Source organism: Eubalaena glacialis, chromosome 11, assembly GCF_028564815.1.
Source record: "Eubalaena glacialis isolate mEubGla1 chromosome 11, mEubGla1.1.hap2.+ XY, whole genome shotgun sequence".
In the NCBI taxonomy this organism is placed as follows: domain Eukaryota; kingdom Metazoa; phylum Chordata; class Mammalia; order Artiodactyla; family Balaenidae; genus Eubalaena; species Eubalaena glacialis.
In genome coordinates, this window is record NC_083726.1 from 62583192 (window position 1) to 62601565 (window position 18374).

The 18374-nt window shown below is 62.1% G+C and overlaps 1 protein-coding gene across 8 annotated transcripts; it reads right to left on the reverse strand.

Annotated features, from left to right (window-relative positions):
• Positions 1-164: 164 nt before the first annotated feature.
• On the reverse strand, positions 165-16411 carry TNS2 (tensin 2). Of its 8 annotated transcripts, none has more exons than XM_061204166.1 (30): positions 14549-14646; positions 13550-13723; positions 11797-11905; positions 11259-11296; positions 10321-10359; positions 9993-10031; positions 9790-9839; positions 9370-9541; positions 9033-9083; positions 8617-8739; positions 8465-8529; positions 7553-7636; positions 6878-6990; positions 6723-6783; positions 6378-6453; positions 5992-6121; positions 5830-5895; positions 5632-5745; positions 4241-5452; positions 3944-4094; positions 3232-3821; positions 3027-3116; positions 2589-2714; positions 2282-2374; positions 2078-2155; positions 1836-1913; positions 1252-1420; positions 1099-1167; positions 963-992; positions 165-804 (listed from the first exon to the last, which is right to left on the reverse strand). In XM_061204166.1, the coding sequence occupies exons 1-30, from the start codon at positions 14633-14635 to the stop codon at positions 666-668; spliced, it is 4416 nt and encodes a 1471-aa protein (XP_061060149.1). In that variant the 5' UTR covers positions 14636-14646; the 3' UTR covers positions 165-665. The 8 variants fall into 8 exon arrangements, with proteins under 8 accessions (XP_061060149.1, XP_061060147.1, XP_061060152.1 ...); XM_061204164.1 differs by having other exon boundaries at positions 9370-9559; XM_061204172.1 differs by having other exon boundaries at positions 745-804; positions 1252-1292; positions 9370-9559; positions 14549-14647.
• Positions 16412-18374: the final 1963 nt, after the last annotated feature.

Sequence of the window (18374 nt, forward strand, 5' to 3'; positions counted from 1 at the left end):
CTTGCTCACCAGGCACGTGTGGACCAGTATGGGGCCAGAGAGGGGGATCGTGTGTGTCCCATGGGCCTGGCTTGGGCCTGGGATGCCCCAAGAAGCACAGGTGTGCCCCTGGGAGACCTGAGGCTTTGACCCTCCTGGAAACAAGGCATGACTCCAACTCCGACTAAACGTTATAGAAACTCTTTATTATTAGACAAAAATAGACTCTTTTTTAGCCCCCTTTTCATGTGATCCCACTCTGATCTCTCTGCTCAGAGGGGAGGCAGAGGAGGGAGTGCCTTGCTCCCCACACTCTCCCCTCTCCCTGCCATGCTGGGACCTGCAGCTGGGTGGAGCTAGCAGGGCCTGTCTCCGCCAGCGCTGATGTTCTCGCGCAGGTAGGGCCATCCCCATCTCCTCCAGGCTCCACTGCTGATGCCTCCTCACCCTCCACACACCCATCTCTGCCATCTGCTCACATGCAAGGTCATCTCATGGGCCCGTCCACTTCGCTTAGCAGGCTGGGGGCGGGGAAGGAGAGCAGTGTCCCAGGCCGGTGTCCGCTCCCCGTTCCTAGGGGAGGGGCTGGATCCCGGGTCTCCTGGGTCCAGGCCAGGGGAAGTGAGGGCTGTGGGGTGCTGAGAGGGGCGCAGTGTTGACGTGGGCTCGGAGCTTGTGGCCTTCCTTCATTTTCTCTGGCCCAGCAGAACTTTGGTGATGAAGGTGACAATGGCGCCTGCAGGCTGATCTGGGTCAAGCTCTGCAAAGAGGTGACACACATTCTCCCAGGGGCTTCCCGGCTTCTTGGCCACGAAACCAAAGATCCTGGGGGTACAAAGGCAGGGTGGGGAGGGCTCAGCATCCCTTCCACAGGGACTGCCACGCCAGGGTTGGGGAGGAAGGAGGTGCCTCGATGCCACGCCAGTGCCATGCCATGCCATGCCATGCCAGGGAGGGGCGACTGCACTCCCAGGGAGGCTTACTTGGAGGTGGTCCCGTCCGGGTTGGTCCATCTGCAGAAGGAGAAGAACTGTGAAGGGATGCACCCGGGGAATAGCTACCAACGGAAGAGCTGAGCTGGGGACTGTGGGGCGAAAGGGCTGGGAGGGAGAGGGTCACCTCCGGTCCTGAGGATCAGTGCTGGCGAAGGTGATGCTGTTCACTGGATAATGGCGGCGAAAGAAGAGCCTGTGAGGAGGAGGGTGGGGAAAGTCACCTGGAAATCGGGGCCCAGGGCCTGCGCCCCCCCGGGGGCTTGGCACGCACACTCACTTCCTCTGGTTGTCTGTCAGCGTGATGCCCTGGGCTGAGACCTTGAAGTGGACAATGGCTGGTGTGGCGCGGGGGCTGCAGCTCAGAGCTGCGGAGCTGGCCCGCGCCACCGCCTGGGGGCCTGTCAGCGACTCCGTCTCCACTGAGGTCAGGTAGAGCACACTGCAGGCTGGGGGGGCGGGGGGTTGGAGGGAGCAGCGGCTCTGCCTGCCCCCAGGTCTATCTTCCCTCGGTCCCCCCACCCCACCAGCTCTCGCACTTTCCCCAGCTAGCGCTGCTCGGGATGCGTGTCACACAGGTAACCTGTTAAAAAGGCAGGTTCTGTGACTCCCCCAGATCCACAGTCAGAGGTGCTGGAAAGGGGCCTGAGAATCTGCGTTCTAACAAGCCCCCTCCCCGCAGAGCCTAGACTGAGGACTCCCTCTCCCACTGTGCTTACAGATGCATGGCTCCCCCTGCCCTCATGGGTTAGACGCATCCGCCAGGGCCCACCCACCCACCCACCTCAAGGCCTTTCAGTGCCCCATGTATCAGCAATGGCCCCCTTGGTGCCCAGGGGGAGGAAAGGAGGGAGAGGCCCGTACCGGCGCCCTGACGCAGGAGGTCTGCCGCTGTGCTCATGTTGGTGGGCACTGGGGCCTCTGGGGCCTCCTCCAGAGGATCTGAGGGAAACGGGGGTCAGCGGGGAGTGGCAGTGCTGGGAGCTGGAGAGCACCCTCTGCCGTCCCCGAGGGAAGGCAGGCAGGCGGGAAGCCAGGGCCTGGGGATTCTGCCTTTGGCTGCAGTGGGTGGGGAGAGGTGGGAGGACAGATGACCGGACACCCACCTTTGCTGGGAATGCGCAGGCAGCAGGGCAGGGACAGCGGGGAGATGGAGTGCTGGGAGACCAGGGCCGACAGGCTGCCTGCAGGGGAGAGGCGAGTGGGCTCTCGAGGCACCCGGAGATACCGGCGGTCTACCTCCTCCCTCCTGACGCCTCTTGGCCTCCCTGGACCAGCCCAGTGCAGCCTTCCCAGCCTCTGCTTCTCACCAAAGTAGGGCTCGCTGGGGCAGCCCTTGATCTTCACCCCTTTGGGCCCAGTCTCAATGAGAAAATGGCGGACCAGCTGTTCCAAGGGGTCCCCTGAGCGGAGGGGAGGGGAGGGGAGGGGAGAGGAAGGCTTCGTCAGATTCCAGGTTCAGCTTCTCGCCTGCCTGCTGGAATTCTTTCCCGAGCAGGAGAGATCACTTGCTCCCTCTCCCCACTAAGAAGCGACATGGTCCACCCTGCCTTGTCTGGCCTCTGGTACCTCCCCACACCCCACTCCCCGTTTCCCTCACGTTTGGCCATTCTGTACCTTTCCAGGGCTGGGCGCTGGGTGGGGGCGTAGCCACCTTGAGAGCCAGCCCATAGGCTCCTTGGAATGAATGACTGTCCCTGATCAAGAAGGTCCCAGGGTCCTTGTCCTTCAGCAGGGCAATGGCTGGAGGAGGTGGGAGAAGTCTTCACAGCGGCCGACTGAGCCCCAAGGAGCCCCTCCGCTCTGCTGCCCAAGTTCCCCAGGCCTCTGGCCCTAACAGCTGCGGCGACAGCACCCGGGACGCCACTGGGGAGTCAGCGCACAGAGCGCTGACAGTGTTAGACCTCCTTGGGCCTGAAGCCCAGAATCACCAGCTAGGGAGAGGCTCGGCCTAGAGGAGGCCCGCTGAGACGGGGAAGAGGCACCGACTGGAAGGATGGGCTCCAAAGCCGAGCCAGAGCCCTGGAGGGGGGTGGGCGCAGGCTGGCTTCTCACCTTGGTCACGGGACAGGTGTGGCTTATACCAGAACTTGGATGTATCCTGGACAAACTTGACGTTGCTCTGGCTCTCTTGTATAGGGGGCTCTAGGACAGGGAGGGACTGAGCTTGGCCTCAGGGCTCCCCAGTCCCCATGCCATGCCCCTCCCTGGGAAAAAGGGTTCTCCCGAGGTGGCCCCAGCCACCTGAAGGCCTTTATACCTGGAGGTTGGGGGGCATTATCCGGGAGCAGAGGTGCAAAGGTGACATGGTGACTCGTGCCTCTGGCTGGTGGTGATGCCTGCTCTGGGCCCCAGGGTCCTGGCTGTTGCCCAGGCCCCAGCAGGTGGCGCTTCTCGGGAAGTGGGGGCTGGGTGGGGCCATTGATGTCATAAGATGCAGCCAGAGGGAAGGCAGGTACGGGTGAGCTCTGAGGTGGCTCTGGGCTGGCCACAAGCCAGGGCATCTGAGTAGGCACAGGGGTGAGGGGGGACCCATCTGGGCTGTCCGGGGAGTCTCGAAGGCCCTGCCAGGGGGCGTGGCGGAGGCCGGGCAGGGTGGTGGGTACAGGGCCCCTCGGACTGGCGCTGTCCGAACGGCCCCCCGGGCTCCTCTCCTGAGGCCAGTCGTTGGGTGAGCTGGGCGGGGAGGCTGGGGAGAAGGGACCAGGGGCCGCAGGCTCAGGCCCACTTCTTGCTGGCAGCTCTGGAGATTTTTCAGCCCCTCCCTGGGAAGCAGGTGGCAAGGCCTCTCCGGGACTCAGTCTCTGAGGGGGCGCCAAGGTGGGGGACCTAGTGTCCTGCCGTCGGGCGCTGCAGGGTGGGAGGGCGGGTGGTTAGTAGAGCCGCAGAACCCCGTGAGAGCTGCCCCCATCCCAGGCTTCAGGGTCTGCCCGGACAAGGAGGCGCCTGAGCTGCCCAGCCCCTCTGGGTACCTCTCTTTGCCCTGGACTGGGCTGCTGGTGTGCAGGGGCGTGGAGGGACCGGACAGCTCAGAAGAGGCACTGCACTGGGCATCTCGGGGAGACCGAGGCAGGGTGCTGTGCCCGCTGGGGCCCTCCCTCCAGGACACCGGCTCCGGCGACTCTGCAGGGAAGGTGAGAGGAGGGGCTGTGAGCCAGGAAGAGCCCCTTCTGTCTGGCTTAGCTCTTTCTCACTCTGTGCCTTCCCCCACCATCTTCCAGAGCCCTCCTCTGCCCTGAGCCTTCCTACCCCCATCCCAGTGCCCTCACCTGCAGATGCCAAGGGTCCTGCTGGGGCCAGGTGCCCGGGCAGCGGATACCTGTCCCCTCCCTCCTCTGCAGGGATCTCGTAGCTGAGGTTCCTGGATTGGGGGTAGGGCGGGCTGCCGGGGGAAATGGAGCCAGCCCGGGGGGAGTGGGCACCAGAGCTGGGATACCTTCTGCCCTCGCCTGGAGACCCGCAGCTGTGAGGCGCCCGGCCATACGCTGGGCAGTAACTGGGAACCGCTCCTCCATAGCCGTATGTCACCAGGGCAGGGTACCCTGGATGCCCATACCTGCCTTCGGGGCACATGGCGTAGGAGCAGCCCTCATGCCCTTCCTCGCCTGCCTTGGGTGGCTTCAGGCAGCTGTAGTCAGGCACTGGGGCATGGTGGTGCCCGCAGGCAGGCACCAGCAGGGGCAGCGGGTGCCCAGGTCGCACCGGGTGCAGGAGGGGCTTGCCAGCCTCATTCGCCCACCCCTCTCCAGCCTCCCTCTCCAGGCGCAGCCCATAGAGGGCTGCCGTGGGCAGCGCTAGCTTCTCCTCACAGGCGGGGCATGAGCACAGGGCAGGCAGCCCAGGGTCCTCTAGGATCACCACCTCCCGGTAGCCTGGGGCGCGGTAGCCAAAGTCCCCGTTGGCCGGTTTCCCCAGCTCAGGCGGGTAGGGGTACGGCCCCTCGGACAGCGATCGGCAGAGGCGCCTCTTCTCCACGGAGGCCTCAGCATAGCCCTGTGGGGGCCCCTCGTAGGCCCCGTAGGCCAGCCGCCTCCTCTCCAGGGTCCCCTCTGGCCGGTAGTAGCCCCCATTGGGGACCCCGCAGGGCTCCCGGTAGCCCTGGCGGCAGGAGCAGTGGCGGCTGAGGCCAGGCCTGTGTCCCGAATACATTCCAAGGCGGGGGCCTCCACCCGCCGGGGGCTGCTCTTCATCATCGAGGATGGCCGTCTCACGCCCAGCTCCCCGGCCCCCAGCGGCCACTCCACAGCCCCCCAGGAGGCGCTCCAGCTCCTGCCGCTCGGCAGCTGTCGGGGGTGGCCGGCCAGGGGACTCAGCGGCTGGCTCGGTGGTCAGCGTGGATGAATGGCCAGAATCGCTGCTGACAGAGAGCAGCGGGGGCGGGGGCGGCTCCGGAGAGGGCGCCGGCGGGGTCTGGCGGGGGGCCCGCTGCACCTGGGCGTAAGGACTGCCATCCAGGGGTCCCCGGGTATGGGTGACGGAGTCTGGATCCGGGAGGGAGGGCAAGCAGGCAAAAGGGGGAGAGAGAGAAAGCGTGTGTGTTAACAGGGGACAGCGCAGGAGACTCCAGCTCAGGGGGTGTCTCTTGGGAGGGGTGTCTGCCTGGGGAGGGAAGAGTGTGCCCCCCAAAACTCCACCTCCTGCCACCCCGCGCCCCACACACCGTCCACACTGTCCTCGTGGTGCAGGTTGAAGTTCTCGTAGGAGTCCCAGCGCACAGCAGGCTCTGCCGTGTTGTAGTCAACAGACACCGAGGGCTCGTTCCGTGGGGTGCTGCCTACGGAAGGGCACCCGGGGGTGAGGAGCAGGGAGGGACGATCCACCCCCCCACCCCCCCGCCGGGGCCAGGCCTGGCTCTCACCTTTGATCTTCTCTGGGCTGGAGGAGAAGACGAACTCCACCGAGGCTTGGAAGGGGAACCTCTCGTCTGCAGGGAGTGGACCGTGAGGAGCCCGGCGCCCGCCCGCCCGCCCGCCCGCCTTCACCTGGGCTCCAGCCCCAACGCCACTTGTCTCCAACTCACCGGTCCAGGCCTCGTCCAGCTGGTCCTTGGGGAAGGTGAGCCGTGGTCCATGGATGGTACACGTGTGGAACTGGACTCGGAACACGAGGGTCCGGTCAGTCCCCCGGCTCCCCCTGTGATAGCACGTCACCTGGGTGAGGGGAGGGAGACCGGCGTTCAGGCCCTCGTGTCCACTCACGTCTTCTCAGTGCTTCCACCCTGGGGACTATCTGGCCACAGCTCTGCCTTGCCTGAACCCCAAGGTGACCTCCCCATCAGGAGGACGCCCTCTTTGCCCTCCCATCGGCCTCGAATCGATGGCTCACCAGAGACTGTGCAGCTGGCACCTTACACCACCACCCCTCACCCCACCCCCAGGACTCTCCCTGTTGCTAAGGCCCCCTCACCATGACATCGCCTTTCAGGAGGAGAGCTGGCTCCAGGCTGATGCAAAGCTGCTGGGGACCAGGGCCTGCAACATGACTGGGGAAGAGAGAGGGCAGAGGTGAATCAGGGGCACCCGGGTGCACGGGTGGCTGTGAAGAGTCAGGAGGGAGCTGGGAGATTGGAGACTGAGCACTGCCTTAGTGAGAGCCCTTTAAGCATCAGCTTCCGCATCTATAAAACGGATTCTGTGATGCTGTTAGTTTGTGGGTGCAGTGGCTGGAGCTGGAGGCCCAGCTATCTGGGGAGGCTGGAGAAACAGGGACCCAGGGAGCAGGGAAGCAGGGGCCGGGGAACAGAGCACTCACTAGATTCCAGATGTGTAGACAAGCTGCATGGACTGGTAGATCTTGAGGAAGGGCTGGAAACCTGGAGGGGCACGAAGGAGAAGGCACGTGAGGGGTGCTGAGTGGAGGGGGTGGGGTACAGCCCGCTCCCTGGAGTACATTCCAGGCAGACTCACCCGTGCCAGGTTCAAAGGCTGGCAGCATGGGCACGAGCACGTAGTGCAGGAAGAGAGGGCTGCTGTTCATTCTGATGGAGCCGGACAGCAGACCACTGAAGTAGCTGATATACCTGGTGGGGGGATGTCAAGGAGGACGTAAGCCCTTTCCTCTGGAGACGCCCTGGTGTCATCTCAACTACGAACACCGCCCCAGCCACCTTCTCCTCGGCGCTTCCCTCCCATCTTCCAGCTCAACAGAGATTTCTTCCTTGCATCTAACCTCCAGCCTTCTTGCTGCCTCTGAGGTTTTGTTCTTATTGTTCCCTCTGTCTAGAATGCTCTTCCCCCAGATCTCTGGCTCACGTTATATAGCGGAGGGCCCTGACTGTCCTGTGAGTCTCCGTTCATCACGAGACTCAGCTTTGTTTTTTGTATAGATAGCACCTGTCATCATCCAAAACGACCTTGTCTCTTTATTCACAGGTTTATTGCCCTCTACCCCACTAGCATATAAATAAGCCCCACGAGAGCAGGGACCCTGTGCTTGTTCTGCATTCTCAGCACTTGGCACAATCCCAGGCACACAGATGCATCTGTGCTCCATGAAGGTGCGCTGCATGAATGAGAGAACCTCGGCCTTCGTAGCCACGGAGGGAACTGCTCCTCTGGCCCATCCCCACCTAGGCTGCTCACCGGCGCTGGGATGGCTGCAGCTCCGAGGCCACCTTGTCCTCACAGAACTTCCGCATGGTAAGGGTAGCCAGTGCCTGGTCCGCCCTGGGGAGAGTGGGACCAGTGTGGGGGCTTAGGGGCTGGTCTCCAACCTGGTCTCCCATCCCTAAGCCCCAGGGGAGGGAAGAGAGGTGCGATTTCCCCCAAGTCTAGAGGAGGCCCAGGGTGGTGGTGAAGAGAACTAGAAACCCCACAGTCACTTTACTAGTTGTTGGACCTCGGGCAATTGTTCCCCAAGTTTTAGCTTCTTCCTCTGTAAAATGGGACAATAAGACCATGCTACGGGTTGAATTGTGTCCCCGCAAAAGATATGTACCTCAGAATGTGACCTTATTTGGAAATAGGGTCGTTGCAGATGTAATTAGTTATGATGTTATACTGGAGTAGGATGAGCCCTTAATCCAATATGATTGGTGTCCTTAGAAGAAGAGAAGAAGAGACACAGACACACAGACACACAGGAAGAAGGCTATGTGACAACAAAGGCAGAGATTGGAGTGATGCATCTGCAAGCCAAGGAACACCAAGGATTGTCTGCCACCACCAAGAGCTAGAAGAGGCCACGAAGGTCTCTACCCAGAGTCTCAGTGGGAGTGTGGTCCTGCTGACACCTCAGATTTTAGACTTGTAGCTCCCAGAACTGAGACAACAAGTTTCTGTTGTCTTAAGCCACTTAGTTTGTGGCACTTAGTTACAGCAGCCCTAGGAAAACTGTGGTGAAGTACAAGTGAAAAAAAGGAGGTGGAAAGGTCAAGTTTATAGTAAATGGCTCTTCTGAACACCGAGGTGGGCTTCAGAGGAGATGGGCTCGTCAAGGGCCAGCTGGAGGAAGGGTCACTGGGGAAGGGGGCACTCGGGGCTGGGGAGCCTTACCCTGCAGAGATTTTGCTGTAGTGCATGTAGGCAGAGACGATGACCCCGAGCTTGCCCTTGCTCCCCTAAGGACAAAGAGACAGGGATGCAGGGCTTACTGGGGCCCCTGGCTGAGGGCACCCCAGCCCTGCGAACCCGCGCTCCCAGCTCACCTTGCAGTACAGTACGACCACGTGCTGCGGGTCGGCACTGAGCCACGTCTCCATGGCTTTGCAGATGGAGCACAGCTTGTCCAGCGGGGGCGCGTGCAGCTCAGGCCAGCCAAAGTCCTGGACCTGAGGGGTGCAGGAGTGGGACTGGGGCTGGTGGTCACCAAAGAAGAGGTGGGTGGGGGTGGAAGAGGGACAGACTGTAGGGGCCTGGAGACAAGGTCAGACAAGGACATGGTTGTGTCCATGACGGCTTCAACACTTCCCTCACCTGGGAAATGGGTTGATACCTGCCGCACCATGCTTTGGGGTGTCCCAAGTGACGTGTCATATGGGAAAGTGCTTCAGAGTGAAGTAGATGGCAATTGCTACTATTAATACCGAGGAGGCAGGGGGTGATGGCTTTAATCCCCTCCTACCTTGGGGTTTAGGCGGGTCAGGTCATGTCTTTTCTCTGAAAGGTTGAAGAGCTGCAAGTAAAGTGGGGGCGTTAGGCGAAGTGACCCCAGGCAGCGAGGCGCGGTGATGCTTGGAGGTGGTATCACCCGCTGTGACCCTAAGGACGGGTCTTTCTCCAAAATGAGTAGGTCGCTAAGGCCCAGCCTAGCTCGTACAGCCCAGTCGGCGTTCCAGGTTTGCGCCCGGGCCCCGCCCACTCGGGGCTCCGCCTCCGCGGCGTGACGTCAGGGAGGGGCCCGGCCCATCCGGACCTCCCAGCCCTCTCGTTGGCTGACTGAGGCAGGTCCCGCCCCTCACCAGGTACTTGTCGCGGTGCTTGGATTGCAGCACGTGAGCCAGCTCGCGCAGGTGGCCCCGGTGTCGCTGCTCGTCGGGCCGCGCGGGGAAGGCGGCGGCCAGGATCCGCTCCGTCACGTAGGTGAGGTCCAAGTCCCAGCGGCGCTCCATGAGAGGATCCAGGCTGAAGCTCCTGGGGAGGAGGCGAAGCCTGCGTTAGGAACAGGGCGGAGAGTGGGGGTGGGGCGGGCACCGGAGGCTGGTGTTAAGGAAGGGTGTTTGGCTGACTACAGGTGAGGTCTCCTGGGTCCTGAGAGTGGGTGGGACCAGCTGGGGGGCGGGGCTGGCCTGGAGAGCTTTGTTGGGGGGCCCTGCTCTGGGCTGAGGTGTGGGGCCAGCGGAAGGGGCTCATATGGGACCACACCCCGCGCCCTCACTTACCTGGGCAGAGTGCTGCGTTGCTTTGAGTAGTTCAGAGACTTGGTGGATCCCTGGTGGATGAGATGAGACTTTGCACACGTCTTTTGTGCCCCTCACTCTGGGCTCCCCACTCCAGAGTTCCATGAACTTTTGCCTCAGAAGAAACCTAGGTCCTTAGTCCCAGAGCTACCTGCTTCCGCCCCCCTCCTCCAGCATCACCTTACCAGGTGCTCTATGCGCCTCACAGGGGCCGTGTTTCTCCGCTAGAGGGAGATGGGGGAGGAAAAGGGAGTGGTTAGGGAAGGGGCAAGGACCAGCCGGTGTCCCTGTGAGGGATGTACCGGGCGGGGCGGGGGGAGTCCTAGCCCCCAGCAGGCCCAAGAGGACGAGAGCAGAGGGCTCAAATTTTTTCCCACTGCCTCAGGATGACCACTATCCACAGCAGTCCATTCAAGGTAACCTCCTGGGGGCCCTCTCTGTGGCCACCAGACCTCTGGACACCGCCGCAGCCAGGTTCCTTGCCTCGGTCACCCCATCCCAGAGCATACTCACCAGCTCCGTGGGAGGCACGGCCTGACAGGACGAAGTCACCTGGAAGGAGATGGGAGTGAGGAGCTGAGTTGCTGGTGAAATGGGCTTTCCCGGGCTTAAGGATGGGGCCACCCCTCAGCTTCAGCAAGAAGGTGGAGGGGCTGTCAGCAGATGGGCACAGGCTGCAACTGAGGTTCCTCTATTTAAGGGAGCCTCCCCTCTGGCCTCTCGGTCCCCCACCCCTGGGCCCCCCACTTGTTACTCTTGGCTTCCAGCCCCCTGCCCACACAGACCCCCATTCATCCAGCTGCAGGGCAGGAGTTATATATAGAGCCATGCAGGCAGGCCACGGCCAGGGATGGACACTGGCCTCTTTCACTGGGAGACCCCGCCCCCGGGCACACAGCTCCCCAAAGCCAGCTCCAAGGCCCTAGGACCCCTCACACTGCAGGAGGAGGACCAGGGCACCTCCCCAGAGATGCGGCTGTCTCAGGTTCCCAGTGGACAGTGGGTGCTATCTACACCTTGCACCTTCTGCCCAGCCTTTCCAGGGCCCAGGACAAGACCCACTCAGGCATCCTGAGGACCCTTCCCCAGAAGGAAGGCACAGCCCATCCGGCTGCCAGTCTCCGAAATCCTGCTCTGACACCCACCCACCCCACCCTTCCTCCTCCTCGTTCTCCTCCTCTTCCCCACCCCCCCATCCACTCGCCAGCTGCAGCCTGGGCACGGCACCAAGACAAACGCCAAACACGCTGTCTGCCTGTCTGCGCTGCCTGGGCCAGCCCTCCAGGGGGTGGAGTAGGGTGGTTCTTAAAGGGCCCAGTACAGTACCCTCTCCCACCCAGCAGGGGTTCCCCAATGATGAGAAGGGTGGAGGGTTGATGCCAGTGTGGTCGGAGAAGCCTGTTTCAGAGGAGGAAGGGACCCCAGTCCCCCTCCCCACAGCAGGTACCCACCTTTGCTTCACATTTTCTGTGTGTCGCCACCTTGCACACTAGAGGGGATGGAGGGGAGGAGAGGGGTTAGCAGGGGCCCACTGGGGCAGTGGAAGGGGTGGCCCTCTCCCATCTCCCCAGGCCCTGGAACTAGACCTTGGGACTTCCAGGACTCCGGCTGTACTGAGCTGGCTGGAGTGGGGGAGCAGGGGCAGAGTTCAAGGGAAGCGCATGGCAGTGGTGCACTACTGCCCAGGCCAGGGAGGGAGGGAGCCAGGGGTAATGTTCTAGGGTGGGTGCGGGTGAAGAGGAAGCAAGAGAGGAAAGCCTCCAGTCTCAGGTGAGGTGGGAAGGTGATTTAGAGTACTGGGTCTCCTGGGGTGCTGGGGGAGCAAGGGCTGTTTGGCGGGGACGCAGTTCCTCTTGGCTCCCACGTGGCCCAGCCCAGGGGCAGCACACGCAGTACGGGTTCTGTTCTGGGGTCTGCCTGCTGGGGTTGTGCAACCCAGTGGTGCTGGGTGATGCTCGCAGAGTCACAGCATAGGGCAGGGCGCCTCACCTCGGCACGAGACGCCTGTCCCATCGATGGTCACCTTACACACTGCACAGACTGGTGGTTTCTTCCGGAAAACCTTCTCCCGGAAGCTATGTGGCTCAGCTTTCCTAGGCTAGGTGGAGGGACAGACAGACAGAGGTGTCAGTTCCCACGGGCCCATCTCCAGGACCGGGCCGGGGCCTGAGCACTGCACAGTTTCTCTCTTCTTCCAACCCGATAAAGCCCCCAAACTCGTAGAACGCACTTGGCCTCAGCTGTTTCCGGGCAGTTGTAGGGCTTGTCCTAGACAGTGCGTAGAACCCGGCCCCTTGCGTCACCCTAGCTGGGTCAGCTCCTCCCCAAGGGATCACTTAGGCCCCTCACGTGGCCCTGGTGTGTGATACCCTTGCGGTCACTGCCACCCAAGCCCTAGAGCTTCCGTCCTGGTGTGGGGGGATAGCGCTCCCTGACTCCGCTGTGAAGGCAACCTGTTTCTCCTCCCATCTTGCCCTCCCCAGCTGGAGGCTTCGGTAGAGAGTGAGCAGGGAGGGGGTCAGACATGAATGTACGGTGTCAGTCACACAGCGCCCAGACTGACCCGGCAGGAGGGCCTCAGCCAGGCCTGCTCCCCTGGTCCCTCTGTCCCAGTCCTCCAGGCGGCGGACACGCCCTCCTCCCCCTACTGTCAGAACAACATGTTTACTCATTGTGCACCCAGGCGGCAGGCAGCAGTTGTGTAAGGAGGGGGCGGTAATGCTCAGAGGGAGAGGCAGATGGAGGCATGACTTGGAAATATTTCGCTGCCTTACTGCTCCGGGATGTAGTAAGCGCCCCGTCACTTGAGGAGGTTCAAGTGGGATTCCAGCGTTGGAGGGGGAGAGGGTGGAGCAGATGCTCTTGGGCCCCTCCCCACCCAGAGTGCAGTGAGCGAGGAGGCTGGGATGCCCCCTATGGCCCAGGCCTACCTTGTCCCATCCCTCCCATCCTCTGGGGACCATTTACTTCCTTGCCTCTTCTCTCTTCTACCTATTTTTCTCCTCCTCTGGCGTTCAAGTTCCTGCCTCCCTCCCGCATAGTATTGTCTCATGTTGCCCTGAGATACTTCTTTTGGGGTGAGGTTGAGAAAATGTGGGGAAAGGCAGTGATGGGGCCTCCAGGCCCCTCAGCCTGGGGATGCAGGCAGCACCTCTGGTCTCTTGGCTGTCCCTGAAGCTTCTGGATTAAACCCAACTTGAACTCTTCTGGGCTGGACCAACTCTGCCAGACCCACTAGGAAACTTGGGTGCATTTTGGCATTAATGGCACACACAGATGATATCAGTGGAAAGCAAATCAACCCCCCCTTGTCTAAAGCACTCCTGAGACCTGGCTGCCTCCCTCCCTTCCTTCCTTCGCCACCCCCATCCCATCTCCCTCAAACTTCTCAGCTTAGGGACGTCCTCTCTGGGGTTCCAGAATAGTACCCAGGAAGGTCCTACAATGATGTATACCTGCCTGGGTGCAGGGCTGGCCTGGGCTAGGGCAGGGAATGTGTCAGGGGAGCTGAAAGGGACACCAGGTTTTGCTCTAACCCGAACGTCTGCTGCTCACGTCACAGCCAGCCCTGGCCACTCCAACGGGATAGAGTAACGAGGGGATGCGAGGGGATGCGGGACAAGGGGAGAAGGCTGAGGAAGCCGAAACTGGGAAGGGGGTCTGGCCTGAGTCCTGGCCCCCTCCCCCACTGCCCATACCTCCACCCCTGCCCCTCCTCTGCCCAGCCAATGGGCACTCCTACCCTGTTGGTGGCCCGGCTGCTGTCCCTCCTCCCCAGGGCTCTGAGCAGCCTCTCCACTGGGCCGCTGGACTTCATGGTGTCCGGCTGCCTGGGGTGCCAGCCGTGGGGCCCGAACAATGCTGGGGCCTGGCCCGGGGCTTCCTGGAAGCGGCCTGGCGGAGGCAGCCACTTCCCCTGGGTGGAGAGTAGGCTGTCTGGCTGGTGTGAGGAGAAGCCCAGCCCTGGAAGTGGAGGGGAGTGCAGGCGGGAAGGGGGCAGGTCGCTGCTCCAGGAAGTGGGGGCGGGTGGGGGGGGGAGGAAGTGGGGGAGGCCAGGAGATCAGATTCCCAGGATCTACCCTGCTGGGAGTGTCAGCCCAGGATCTTTTGCCCCCAACCCACCCTGCTCTGGAGCTGCCCCATGCCCAGGGATCTGCCCTATCCAGGGATCTGTGGGATCCTGAGATCCAGCCCCCAGTGGGGCGGGGCAGGGGCGGGGTGGGAATTTAGGTCTCAGGGCAGGGCTCAAGGGCCAGCGGGGAACACCGCGTCCCAGCCAGGCCAGCCTCCCGGCCTGAACTCTCAGGCTCTCTGGGGACTTCTAGTGGGGGGAGTGGGAGCTGGGAATTGCGACCCCAGCCAGCTCAGGAGTGAAGTGCATCCTGAGGGTCAGGGAAAATGGGACTGAGGGCCAGCTTCCTGCCTCAGTTTCACCAGTTGTGAAGAAATAGGAAAAGGAGAACGTGCACTGGCCCCCTGCCCCCACCATCTACACTGGAAGGTCAAATTCCAGCCAGAGTCTGCTCTGCGCACAGGAGCGAGCCATTCTCCTGCCCCAGCCCGAGGCATTTGGGGCCCTTCTCCTGAGAGCTCCCCAGCTGCTCTGCTCCTGACACAGTTCCCTACTCACCTATTCTCTGGCTTGTTTCTCTCAGGTCCCTAGCTCTCTTGAGCCTTGCCACCCCAGGCTCTAGGTCTGGGCACCCCCCCACCCCACCCATCCCCCGAGCCTGAACGCTACCTTCATGGCTCTCCCAGCTCCGCTCTCCTTCCTCAGCAGCTGTCCCAGGGCCCGAGGACTGGACAGGAGGCCCCCCTCCCAACACATACTCCACGCCCCTCCGAGGGCCTCCTGCCTCCCTCCTGGGAATGCGGCCAGCTTCCTGTCCCGGAAGTTAAGGGAAGGAGGTGGATTGGGGCCTTGGAAAGGATGGGGGGGGGAGTAATCTTCGGAAAGTATAAGGGGTTAATAGCCTGGGGGTCCTCAGCCCCAAGCCTTGGACAGCAGCTCCCCAGAGCAGTCCAGTGGAACAGTCCAGTGGCTTGAAAGAATGTGCAAATGTGCGTGGCCCGCCCCCATTTGCAGCGTATTTACTGAATGTCCCAGGGCTCTGGAAGCTCCCCCAGCTCTGGCTTCTCCCACCAGGTCCTTAACCTTCCCTCTCCCTCCCTCGAGCCCATCTGGGTTGGTCTAACCCTGCCGCTGCCGGGATGAGCCCACTCAGGACACTTCCTTGGGCTGCCTGGACTGGGTCTACCCTGAGGCTTCTCCCTTGAAGCTCTAATCCTCCTTCCAGGTCAGGAAGTCTGCCCCCAGGGTACCTTAGCCAGAGGGAGGCCTAGCCTGTAACTGGAGAGGGGCACTGGCTCTGCAACACACTCCCACCCCACCAGCCCTGGCTGGGTCCCAGGACATTCCAGGCCCCTGGCCAGTGTGGGCAACCGGGCCTGGCCTGGTCCAGTCCCCAGCCCTGCTGGGAGCAGGAGAGGTGCTGTGGTAGTGGTAGGATGGCCCTTCTCCCCTCCTATTACAGTTACCCTGACCAGGACCCCTCCAGCAGGCTTCTCTCTACTCCTGCTGCCTGCCGAGAGGCTGAAAGTCCCCTCACCTGGCAACAGGTCCCCAAACCTTCTCTGACCCTTGCTCTTGTCCTCGTGGGTGGCTCACTAGCCCCCGTGTTGGGTGGCCAGGGAAGCATGGCTTTGAGTCCCTCCCCACCTGTGGAGCACCTCTGACGTGAGATGGGACGGGAGAGCGCTGAGCCTTCAGGCAGTGCTGAGAGGAGAAGCAGCTCGCTGGGGCAGGCCTGGGAAGGCCAGGCCAGACCCCTGGGACCCTCACCCTCCTCCTGCCTGGAACTTTCCAGAGCCCGTCAGTCTCTCCCCGAGCCTGGCCCCCTCTTACTCCCAAGCCCTGGGTTTGTTTGGAGAAACCCCTCCACCCAACACTCCCCCTTCCTGGAAATAGCTGTGGTTGGATGAGCGGCTGGGAGCCCAGCCGCGAGGAGGGGTGAGGCCCAGGGAAGGAGACAGGGAGGGAAGGCGGGGTGTGCGAGTGTGCCCAGGGTGACCTGGAGAATTGACGGTGGAAACCGAATCTGCCTCGGTTTCCCCAGATGTGAAGTAAAATAGCAAAACCCTGACTCGCACTCTCCCCGGCCAGTTCCCGCCCAGGTCCCGGGCCTGCGGGGGCGGCGCGAGCGCGTGCGTGGCGGGACGGAGCGGCGGCGTGTGCGCCCGGGACCCGCGAAGGCGAGACTGTCGGGCCGGGGAGTGACCGCGGGCCGGCTCCGCCCCCTGGTCACCTTTCCGGCCTCCGGGCCCCGCCCGCTGCCGCCCCCGGCCCCGCGGCTCCCGGCCCCCGGCCCAGCGCGCCCGCCCCGCTCCCCGCGCCCACTCGCCCCCCCGGTGGCCCCGCGCCCCCTGGCGACCGCCCCCGGCACTGTCCGCCGGGCCGTGACGCACAGGCCGCCGCCCTCCCGCCCGGCGCAGCGCGGCCACTCACCTGCGGGGGGCGCCCGGCGGGGCGGGGGCGCGGCGGGGCGGGGCAGCAGCAGGGGGAGCCCCCGGGCCAGCCCATCTCGCCCGGGCCCGCGCCGAGCGGACGCGGAGGAGGCGGAGGAGACGGGGCGGGCGCGCTGCGCTCGCCCCCGCCGCTCCCTGCACCGCCCTCTCCTCCCTCCCGCGGGCTCCTCTCCCTCCCTCTCTCCCTCCTTCCCGGGCTCCAATCCCCACGTGCCGCCCGCTCCCCGCCCCTCGTCCTTCTTCTCCCTTTTCTCCTCCCCACCTTCTCTGGCGAACCCACGCGCCCAGGAGCTGGGAAGGAGGCATGCGGGGACTGGCAGAGACCCTCGGAGACCGGAAGAGACAGAAATGCGGGGAGAGATTTTGAGAGAGGTGGACACGGAGAACACAGGGACAGGAAAATCTCAAGAGTCCGGAAGAGATTGACCTAGAGGGACACAGGCAAAAAAACTTACGAGCCAAACAGACGCAGAAGAAAAGGTGGACACAGGTCCAGAAGGCACTAGAAACAAGGGTGCAGAGGACTGCCTCGACCTTTCTCAGTCCGGCCCCTCCACAGGAATGCATTTGGGAGTGGGCCTGACCCCGAAATCAGGGGCCACTTGCGGCCTGGGCTAGTGGGGCTAGCGCCACCTACCCACCGGGGCTTCAAACGAAGGCATCTGGTATCACGTCCCAAGTCGCTGGACGCACTCCTCTGGTCCTCTGCCACGGGAGACTTCTCGAGTGCCACCTAGTCTCCCCCAAAGGACTCACAGCTGAGGACCTTCAGGTCAAGTTCAACCTCCCAACCCCACCCCTAAGCCGCTCCAGTCAGCCCAAACATCGCCCTGCTTTGGACCTGGACTGTCATTCCTGTTCCCTAGGATAATTCTATTAAAGTCTTCCTCTCATTTAACTCAAGTTCCAGGCTTCCCAGTGGACATGGAAATTTATTCTGTGGTCTAATCTCATTCACCTCTTTTGCAGTGTCTGGGTCTGGTACTGGATAGGAACTTCCTGGAGTTGAGTTAATGGGCTGTGGGGCTGGTTTGAGTTGTGCCACCCTGGAGGGGAAGGTAGAGGGAAAGGGTGTCTTTCTAGAAGCTCAATCTATTCCCATTCCCAGGTTCCCCAATGTTCTTTAGCAGTGAGCACTTCCTGAAACTTTCTCCCTTCCTCACCCTCCCCACTGGATTTTCCATGATGAAAGCTGGTGGGGGAGGGGGGCAGGCGGATTCTGAGGAGCCGGTGCCCAGGCCTCAATGTCCAATGCCTGCTCAAGGCAGCCAGTATCGCCAGCACTAAGGCCTTCTATCCCTCCCTGTCTCCTCTCTCAGCTGGGTCTTTTCTGTGCTCATCTAGCCTTTGGCAAAGGCTGAGAAGTCTGGTTCTGATTACGAGGGAGTGGGGCACCTGATTCTAATCTGGCGGCAGGGAAGAGGCTGGGAAGCTGCGGATGGTGACAATGAAGGTCCCCCAGAGACTGGCATTTGGGAGGGGTAGGTGTGGCTGGGACCGGGGGAGCCTTGATCTTACTGCTCTTGACTGAGTTGGTGTCCAATAGGCAGAGATTAGAGCGGCAGGAGTCACTGGGATCTGGAGGAAGAGCTAGGGGATTGGAATGGAGTGGGGGAGGGAAGAGGTAGGGAGGCACTGGGAGAAGGTGAGAGGCCAGAGTCTGGAGAAGACCAGAGGAGAGAGGAGAACCACAGGGATCAGAGGCTACTGTCGAAGGGGCAGGGCTGAAGGTCATTCTGTGTATTTTGGCAAGATGTGATTATGTAATCGAGATAGCCAAGATATGAAAATTCACACTTCTTTGGAGCCTGAGTCTACCTCTTTTAAAATATTGCTCTTTCCAGAGTTCATTAGGGTCTTTGGCTGGGCCCTGGGATGCATGCCAAAGGGTAGGTTTTAGAGGTACCAAAGGAGAGACTGGGACCCAGAGAAAACGTACTTGACTGGATCCCAGAACGATGGGAGGGCTAGAGCCTCACACGCATGCTGGTATTGCTGCCCCTAAGAGGAAATTTTTTTTTTTTTGGGCCACACTGCCCGGC

Excerpts from the sequence above, each read along its gene's own strand:
- TNS2 (XM_061204164.1), bottom strand. The coding sequence starts at position 14,635 with ATGTGTTGGGAGGGGGGCCTCCTGTCCAGTCCTCGGGCCCTGGGACAG. Across the intron at positions 9,840-9,992 it reads TGAGGCGCATAGAGCACCTG|GGATCCACCAAGTCTCTGAA; the intron begins GTAAGGTGATGC and ends CTCATCCACCAG. Across the intron at positions 1,168-1,251 it reads CTGACAGACAACCAGAGGAA|GCTCTTCTTTCGCCGCCATT; the intron begins GTGAGTGTGCGT and ends TCCTCCTCACAG.